This window comes from Muntiacus reevesi, chromosome 18 (assembly GCF_963930625.1).
Source record: "Muntiacus reevesi chromosome 18, mMunRee1.1, whole genome shotgun sequence".
Lineage (NCBI taxonomy): Eukaryota > Metazoa > Chordata > Mammalia > Artiodactyla > Cervidae > Muntiacus > Muntiacus reevesi.
In genome coordinates this window covers 51,027,164-51,036,840 of record NC_089266.1, presented here as the reverse complement: position 1 = coordinate 51,036,840, position 9,677 = coordinate 51,027,164, and the positions used below count along the sequence as shown (strand labels likewise).

Genomic DNA, 9,677 nt, shown 5'->3' with positions numbered 1-9,677 from the left:
AAGATTTCAGCTCCTGACAAAGGGTCACATCACGTTAGATGTGTGAAGGTTGGATGCGTCTGCAGCGACCACTGATTTAAAAAAGGCGTCTCCCGGCCCTTTTGCGCACAAGCGGATACCCTAGACCGGGAGCGGGGTTGGCTTGCGGCGGTGGGCGGGAAACACCCGGGGGACAGCGCTCCGCTGGGCGCCCGGGCGGGCGGGCTCCTCGCGCCACGTCATCGGGCGGCTCCCCCTCCCCTCCTCCGAGTCGCACGCGCGGAAGTAAACACCGCGACGTCATCAGGGCGCGTCTTCGCCTCTCCCCGCCCATCTCCCCAGGACCGGTGGACGTGCTCACCTCCGCTCGGGGCCAGGTCTATGTCCCGGTTTCCCGCCGTCGCGGGCAGGGCGCCAAGGCGGCAGGAGGAAGGTGAGCGTTCGAGAGACCTCCAGGAAGAGCGGCCTTCGGCAGGTTCCGTCGCGGATAGAGGTGCGGTCCGCGGGAGTCCGCGGAGGCCAGCGGGAGTGGTAGCACGGGGCTTTGCGGGGGTGGGGGGGATGAAAGTCCGCCTGAGACAGGCGGAGAAGAGGAGGCTGCAGGCTGCAGCCTTCCTGTCACCCTCCACGCCGGAGGAGAACTTTGCGTCCAGAGAGCCACTTTGGACTGGAGAGGGGCGGTCCCAGACCTAAGTTGGGCGAAAACCCTGCTGGGGGGCAAAAAGTGCACCCCAGCGCCGGGACGCGTCCTGCTCTTAAATAGGCTCAGAAAGCCTTTGTTCTCTACCCACCCGTTCCCCCTCCCACCCCTCCGCCCCTCCGCCGGGCCGCCAGCCTGCCTTTGGGTACGGTATAAAGGGAGCCAGTTTCCAGGAGCCAGTTTCCATGGTTACCCACCACTTGGCCTTCTGGGATATCAGTCACTCTGAACGGGGACCTAACTTGAACCGTGAATCAGAAGCAAATACAGGTGGCTTTTCATTCAGCTGAGAGTTTTTCTGCCCTATTCCAGTTTTGGGGTCTAAAAAAATTGGGTTTTGTGCTTCTAGATAGGTATACCTGCAAATATATTGCCTTGTGCTAGGCTTACTTTGTCAGATACTTTGAGTCATGCATTAAGAAATGCTCAAGTTGATCTCACTAAAAAGTTGCTCTGAACTTAGAAACACTCGCTCGCAAATGGGATGTAAGGGATTTCACCGAGAAGTCATGGGTTGATTCTTTCCAACCCTAAAATTCTATTGTCATTTTCTTTTTCAGTTTTGGGAAATTGAGATATCTTTACAGGCCTTTTAGTTGTACATCCCGCCTGCCCCCCCCCCCCACCCCGCCCTGTCATTACAGAAGAGAAAGGATGCACATCACAGGAGGGAGGAACTACTCCAACTTTTCCCATTCAGAAACAAAGAAAAAAGCTTATTCAAGCTGTGAAGGACAATTCATTCCTTATTGTTACTGGAAATACAGGAAGTGGTAAAACAACTCAACTCCCAAAATATCTATATGAAGCAGGTAATTTTATTCTGGGATAATATTGGGAGCATTTAAAAAAATATGCTTTTAAAAGCTAATAGGACTTCTGTATTACATAAATGCCTATCATTTGTTTTACAGTCCGATTCTTCTCTTGGCACACTGTTCTTGTATATTTCGCTTTTTTCTATAGTCTTATTTCAGATTCAGGAATTAGTTGAAATGGCATTTTCAGTTACCATAATAATTCCAAATAGAATTATAGGTAGGTATTGATTCTCTGCTGTAGAGTATGTTGTCTTGCAGTAGACTGTTGAATGTTGGGTATTGAAATGATTTTCAGGGGAAGGGATATATTGATATCTGTTGCTGACATTACTATTTCTGGGTTCTTTTTCCAGAGTGATATCAGATAACTGTCTATTCCTTGATTTTCCCAACACCAAGCCAGCTAACAAATTACCCTTACAGTATCTTTCCTTTCAATATGGTAAAACTTTATATCATTAGGTTGGTATACAGCAAAATTATGTTGGATATTAATAAAAATTTCTTAGCTTACATATTAACTTACTCTGATAAATCAGGTCTTTTAAGATGCTATCTGTTGGGTTTCCCTGGTGGCTCAGTGGTAAAGAAGCTGCCTGCCAAACAAGAGACATGGATTGGATCCCTGGTCTGGGAAGATCCCACATGCAGTGGAACAGCTAAGCCCATGTGCCACAACTATTGAACCCTTGCCCTAGAGCCCAGGAGCCACGACTCCTGAAGCCCTCACACCCTAGAGCTTGAAACGAGAAGCCCATATACTGCAACTGGAGATGAGTCCCTGTCGCTGAAAACTAGAGAAAAGCCACGCAGCAATGAAGACTCAGCACAACCAAAAATAAATAAATAATTTTTTTTAGAAAGATGCTGTTAAGACATACCACTATTTTACATCCTAGTAGTAAAGGAAAAAATACCATCAGGTATAAGATGCATTTTGCTTTCAGAGATACTAAAATGGTAGAACCTATGAAAAGTGGTATATTTAAGCTTCTGTGGAAAAAGTAAATCTATTTTAGGAAGTATGTGGAATTTTACGTCTTCCTAGGGGTTAAAAATTCTTGACTTACTCTTTAGAGTAAATCTTAAGACTGAAGTTGGAAAAAATCTAATTAAAATATGTACATTTAAATGGTTGTTAATATGTATTATGTATGTGAGAATGGTTATTAATTATATGTGTATGGTTATTCACGTATACTCTTATTTTCAATTAATACTTAAATTTCCATGGTGCAAATGTAAGACAATGTGTTGTTAATTTTACAGAGTTTTCTTTTAGAAACTCTTGAACAGTTTGTATCGATTGAGCAGAAACAGTTTAATGGGAATCAGTGGTTAACATTTTTGTGTTTTTTACCTCTGGATTTGGTAGGGTTTTCACAACATGGTATGATTGGTGTGACCCAACCACGAAAAGTAGCTGCCATATCTGTTGCTCAGAGGGTTGCTGAAGAAATGAAATGCACATTGGGATCCAAAGTAGGATACCAAGTTCGTTTTGATGATTGCAGCTCTAAGGTACCAAAGTTCTGTTTGTGTTTAGTTAAGTAGTGTAAAGTTATAGAAAGAGTGGGAAAAGTTATGGAAGATTTTGACTTCAAAATTTCATTTGCATTTTAAAGAAACAAAGCCTCAGATTAGAATTAATTTGTATTGCCCGTTATTAATGTCTTGTCCTGGGTGCCTTCCCTTTTCTCCTTTTCTCCCTTCTCAATTAGTTTTGTGACAGTTATGTTGATTTTTTCATAGGATTCCCTTGTGTATTTTAGCTGTAACAGTTCTTGACATGTAACTTACATTTGTGTTCTTTGAAAAGACATTTTAATGTAGTAGTATATACATAAAATAAGGTTTACCATTTTTAGTATTTTCAGATCACATTTAGGTAAACATGCAGTGGCATTAAGTACATTCATAGTGTTTTGTAGCCGTTACCACTTTCTATATTTTCTGAATATTTTCACCATCCCAAACAACAGTGCTGTATCTCCACATTCCCATCTCCCCCACCTCCAGAAGTCCCTGGTACCATCTTTTCTGCTTTACATCTCTATGCATTTCTATATACTTAACACGTGGGATCATGCAATATTGTGTCCTTCGTGTGGCTTATTTCATTTAGCTAATGTTTTCAAGATTCATCCGCATTATATGGTTGAATTCTTGAAGTCAGTGGAAAAATGACAGTTAACAAACTTCTTGAGCAAATATTTGTTGAGTATCTTCAGTATTCATGGTAATAGTTCACAGTCACAATTTATATCCCCTCAGGATTTCTGAAATTCTGAACCAGATGCAAAATAACCCCTGATTTGCTTATGGTCCCTAATAGGAATGGCTAGCAATAGTGGCACAGAATAACTCCCCAAACTACTGTCTTTGCATTCCTGGTGGTCCCTGCTGGGATTTTTGTTTTCTCCTTGCCTTGTTTTACGGATAGCTCGGGTCGCTGACTCCTTTTCTCACCTTCTTTTAACGCTAGTCGGCTGATCCTATTTTTGTAATAGGAAAATGGTCAGGGAGGAGTAGCATGAGAATGGTGCCGCCTTCCTTTTTTTCCCTAAATTCTCTAAAATAGCAGCTGAGACAGGGGGACGAATCCCATGTCATTATTGTTTCCCGCAGCTTGCTCACCAGAGGTCGCTGCGTTGTCTTAACCACTTTCCACTGACTTCGTTGTATTTCCCATTGTTGCTTTATCCCAGAACATTCCCCTTAGTTTTCCTGCCTGTGTAGGTCACAAGTTTAATAATTTACCATCCATGTTATTAAAATATATTTGTAGGCTATTTTATGTACTCTCTTATTTAGTCAGATTAATTTGATCCCTTGATGTCTGTACATTTGAGGAGAAAAATTTAATTTGCGAAACAGGAGTGCATTTCTGTGATTTTTATTTTTATGTGTATGTTAATATACTCTGCTGTTTGAACATTAGGAAACAGCAATCAAATACATGACTGATGGATGTTTACTGAAACATATTCTGGGAGATCCAAATCTTACCAAGTTCAGTGTCATTATTTTGGATGAAGCCCATGAGAGAACTCTAACTACAGTGAGTATTTAACTTTATTGCTTATTTATTAGATAGTTTTATTTCTTTGGGGGTAACTTTGTACTATACAGTGAATTGCCTTCCCTTCCTTACATTTTAGTCGATTAAAATATGAATCCTTTGATTAAGGAGAGAAAAATATTTAAAATAAGTTGGTTGTTATGTACACTTGTGACTTATTAGAAATTTACTTTTCTTTCAGGACATCTTATTTGGTTTATTGAAGAAGCTATTTCAGGAGAAGTCTCCCAACAGGAAGGAGCATTTAAAGGTCGTAGTGATGTCAGCAACAATGGAATTAGCCAAGCTCTCTGCATTCTTTGGAAATTGTCCAATATTTGATATACCCGGAAGGCTTTATCCAGTCAGAGAAAAATTCTGCAATTTGATTGGTCCACGAGATAGAGAAAATACTGCATACATTCAAGCGGTATTACTTGGCATCCTTTTTATGTCTTTTCTGTATCTGTGATTCTAGTTGACTGAGTAGTTTGATATTTCATTTTTTCTCTAGTATTTTAGCAGCAGCCTTCATAGGTCCGAGGACTTTTGAGAATCAGATTTAATTTTTCTGTGGACCTGAGGGAGGTGGTGGTGGTGGTGGTGGTGGTGGTGGGGACTTTATCTCTACTAGCATTTTATGCTTGTGTTTCTTGCCCTAGATTGTGAAAGTGACAATGGATATCCATTTGAATGAAATGGCTGGAGACATCTTGGTTTTTCTGACTGGTGAGCATTCAGTACCAGGTTTAAAAGCGAGGGGGATGTAGCACCACACTACTGTGTACTTTTGTTGGAAAATCTAGGCTCTACTCATTTTATCCTAGCCTTTTATGGTTATCTGAGTACTTGTAGATGTTGTATCTATTATAAGATATGTAAGATAATTCTACACTGCCCTGAAAACCACAAAGATATGTAAGATAATTCTACACTGCCCTTAGTAAACATATGTAAAATACACTGACCTTTTAGTAGGAAGACACTAAATGGTAAAATATTAATATTTTTATTACCGTGCATAGAACTGTTAACCACTAAACAGTCCTGGATCTGAATGACTAATTTCATTATTTCAAAAGACATCCTGCTGGCTGCTTTCTTCTTTGAGTGGTGGGATGGTACTGTGTGGTAGCAGTGCATAGGGTGTGGAATCCGTGTCTCATAGGCATGCTTTTTTGGATCAAAAATAGAATAGTTAAATCTCAGACTGGTGTGATTCTTCAAGTGGCAGCATTCTGCTAACAGATCTGAGTCATTTCATGGCTCACCTCCTACACTGCCTGTACTAATGTCAGAAGTGAGACATTGTAACATTCTCTTAGCCTTTTTAAGGAATTTTAAGTATTTTTAACATCAAATGCAGTATCCCCTATGGTAATGATTAACTTTATTGACTCTTCTTCAAATACCATGTTAGCAAGATGAAAGACTTGATGACTGTAAATGTTTTTATTTCTTTAGAGATTTAAATTCCTTGGAAACTGGTATTTCTTGTATTTTTAATTTTATGTTGGGATTGGCTACAACTTATGTTCATCTACTTTAGATCAAATGAGATATTTAAAATATGCAAAGCTAACATAAATCTAGAAGGGTTTTTCTTTTTCATTCTTAAATAATTTTGCTGTTCAGTTGCTGACATTATTTTCTCCCCTCATTTCAGGTCAGTTTGAAATAGAAAAAAGTTGTGAGTTACTTTTTCAGATGGCAGAATCTGTTGATTATGATTATGATGTCCAAGATACCACTCTAGATGGCTTGTTAATATTGCCCTGTTATGGATCTATGACAACAGGTAATTCCTCACTAGAACAGAAAATTTGATTTGTAAAGAACTTTATATTGAATAATCTATTGGATAATCACATGTTTACAGATACAGTGTGCAGACAGTAAGTGTTTAGGTCAAAGAATTTCACAAAGTGAACTCACCTTTGTAACCAACAGCCCAGATCAAGAAGTAGTGTTTGGAGAACCATCCTGCATCCCTTGAGAGACATATTGAAGCCTTTTCACATTCACTTTTCCAAGACTTTGGTCATCTATCCCCCTTACTGTTGTTAAGAGAGAGCTGTGTCCTCTCCCAGCAAAACAAAAATATTGTTATTAGTTTTTTGAAATGAGGGCTATAATTCCTTGATAGTAGTACCATAAGTCAAATCTAATTTGCCACTGCCACAGAATTTCTAGGAATCTTATATATCCAGACATAACAGAGAGAGTGGATTATTTTCTTTTTATGTAGCCACGCATACTAGTCTACTTTTCAAGTATGATGTAGTTCTTTTTTAAGTTCAGAGAGCAAATTCTAACTCTGATCATTCTATTTGTTCATCATAAATGTTACTGAATGAGGTTTTGGATTTGTTTTGTATAGCTATTGTATTATGGAATTTGACTTATAATACGAAAGGGAAGTTAATCTGTAGTCTCCTATTTGGACTTTGGGATTAACATTTATGTAATGCAAAAAAGCATTTGAATGTTTTTATATTTTATGTGTAGTTTTGTTTTCATTGAGTAGGTGGTTCTTATCTGTATATTAACAAAAGCAGTTCAGAAATGTATGTGTTGGTAAATAACCATAGACATACCATTTTAGAAATTCCTTTTGTGATGGTATTGGGCCCTCACACTCAACATTGACATCTATTTTAGATTATTACATCTTCAAAGGAATTCGTAGGGTCATTGTTAGGTGTTTAAGATTCTCATTTATTTTGGAGATTCTAGCTACTAATTCTTTTATAATTTACTTTGTAATTGATAAGATAATTCAAAACCTGGTATAGTTGCTTTGTGTTAATTGTTAATAATACATACATACATACTTCCGTATAAAGTAAAGAAGTTCATTCTTTCCATCTTACTGCCACATTGAAAATAATTGTTCTTTATCTGCCATTGCTTCGTGCTTATCTTCCCGAGATTCAGTTTTTATACTATTAAAGCTTGCTAGTGACCTGTTCCTCAAATCTCGTGGCATTTTTCTATCAGTTTGTATTTTGATTTTGAGTTAGTAATAAGTCTCCTTAAATGCTGTTGTGTAGGATAGTCATTTGGTTCTTCTGACCACTATTTGCATAAGTCTGTTGCCTTACCACCCTCCCTGGCTTTTGTTCCCCTCTGAATATGACTATTTTCTGAGGTTTCTTCCTTAGCTTGCTATTTTCTTAGAATTCTCTGTTTTGGAGACGTTGGCTTCTAGGATTCACCTGTCACTTCTTTGTGATGACTCCTGAAAGCTGTCTGTAGTTCAGTCTCCTGCTCTCTAGGCCTCTTGGGTCTCACAACGCTTTCTGATGTGTTCATCATCTCCTAGATCATACAGTCCAAGCACGTGGCAACTCCTACAGGTTTTCTTTTGCCTTTATCTTCTCCAGAGCCTTCGTTTTTCTTCTTTTTTCCCTCATTGCCATTAGAATTAGGATCCTCAGTTTGCTTTCCTGGGTTGTTAACATATCCAGCTAACTGATTTTCCCTGATTTAATTTGCCATCCTACCTGCTGTGGTAAATATAATCATCCAAAAGCACAGCTCTGATTGTGTCGGTCTCCTGTTCAGTACCTCCAGTCATTTCCTATTGCCAACTGAATTAAAATGCCAGCTTAATAACTTGGCGTTCATTTTCCTTCCAATATGACTTTAGCCAGCTTTCAGCCTTAAATCCCAGTGTATGTGATTTTCTTTGTTGGTGTATATCAGTTCACTTCAGTTGCTCAGTCGTGTCCAACTCTTTGCGACCCCGTGAACTACAGCACTCCAGGCTTCCCTGGCTTTATCACCAACTCCCGGAGTATACTCAAACTCATGTCCATCGTGTCAGTGATGCCATCCAACCGTCTCATCCTCTGTTGTTCCCTTCACCTCCTGCCTTCAATCTTCCCCAGCATCAGGGTCTTTTCCAGTGAGTCAGTTCTTCCCATCAGGTGGCTGGGGTATTGGAGCTTCAGCATCAGTACTTCCAATGAATATTCAAGACTGATTTCCTTTAGAAAATCAGTGACTGATTGGACCTCCTTGCAGTCCAAGGGACTCTCAAGAGTCTTCTCCAACACCACAGTTCAAAAGCATCAATTCTTCAGCACTCAGCTATCTTTATGGCCCAACTCTCACATCCATACATGACTACTGGAAAAACCATAGCTTTGACTAGACCTTTGTTGGTAAAGTAATGTGTCTGCTTTTTAATATGCTGTCTAGGTTGGTCAGAGCCTTTCTTCCTAGGAGCAAGCGTCTTTTAATTTCATGGCTACAGTCACCATCTGCAGTGATTTTGGCGCCCCCAAAAATAAAGTCACTGTTTCCATTGTTTCCCCATCTATTTCCCATGAAGTGATGGGACCAGATGCCATGATCTTAGTTTTCTGAATATTGAGCTTTAAGCCAACTTTTTCACTCTCCTCTTTCACTTTCATCAAGAGGCTCTTTAGTTCTTCTTTGCTCTCTGCCATCAGGGTGGTGTCATCTGCATATCTGAGGTTATTGATATTTCTCTCCTGGCAATCTTGATTCCAGTTGGCGTATGTAGGTAAGTGGTAAAGATGTGAAATTGGGTTTGAGTAGAGCCATTACTGAAGGGTTTTGTTTATTTATTTTAGTTCCCCTTCTGGTTGCAGGGCACTGTAAGGTGAGCTGGTGATCCATTATGATCATAACCATATTTATTGTAGCAGTTTATGACAGTGCAGAGAGGCATTCAGATGGAACCAATGAGGTACTGAGTAATGGGTGAGATGGAGTTTGATGAAGTAGAGAGACAGTAGCAGGTTCCTGGGACCTAAGGCTTTCTTTATAAGCCTAGTAAATACAACATAGCGCTTGGTTTCTTTGTTATTGCTACTTTGGGTTGTGGGGAGAGACCTTAATACCATGTTATTTCCTTTATTTCCTATTAGCCTGAGGAACAGAAAGTTTGCATTTGGGAGTGAGGAGAGGGAAGAAGGGTTTCCTGCCTGTAGCCTGGAGTGAGGGGTTTCCATAGGTTTAGTGATGAGGTAGACATTATGAGGTGGATATTTTATATTTGCTCTTAACTTCTGAGCTAGCCGTGAGTGTGGCTATTTTAAAGTGACACCTTTAAATATCTCCCTGCTTGACATAAAAAATTCTC

The 9,677-nt window shown here is 39.7% G+C and overlaps 1 protein-coding gene across 2 annotated transcripts in view; it reads left to right on the top strand.

The window, feature by feature from the left end:
- Positions 1-284: 284 nt before the first annotated feature.
- The window catches only part of DHX40 (DEAH-box helicase 40), a 45,418-nt gene continuing 36,025 nt past the window's right edge, over positions 285-9,677 (top strand). The window contains exons 1-7 of one of the 2 annotated variants that reach the window (XM_065909673.1): positions 285-412; positions 1,324-1,491; positions 2,876-3,021; positions 4,442-4,561; positions 4,764-4,991; positions 5,224-5,290; positions 6,228-6,359. In XM_065909673.1, the coding sequence (XP_065765745.1) occupies positions 361-412; positions 1,324-1,491; positions 2,876-3,021; positions 4,442-4,561; positions 4,764-4,991; positions 5,224-5,290; positions 6,228-6,359 (913 nt within the window). In that variant the 5' untranslated portion in view covers positions 285-360. Of the gene's footprint in view, positions 473-1,323; positions 1,492-2,875; positions 3,022-4,441; positions 4,562-4,763; positions 4,992-5,223; positions 5,291-6,227; positions 6,360-9,677 lie in introns of both variants that reach the window. The other variant, XM_065909672.1, reaches the window with a different exon arrangement.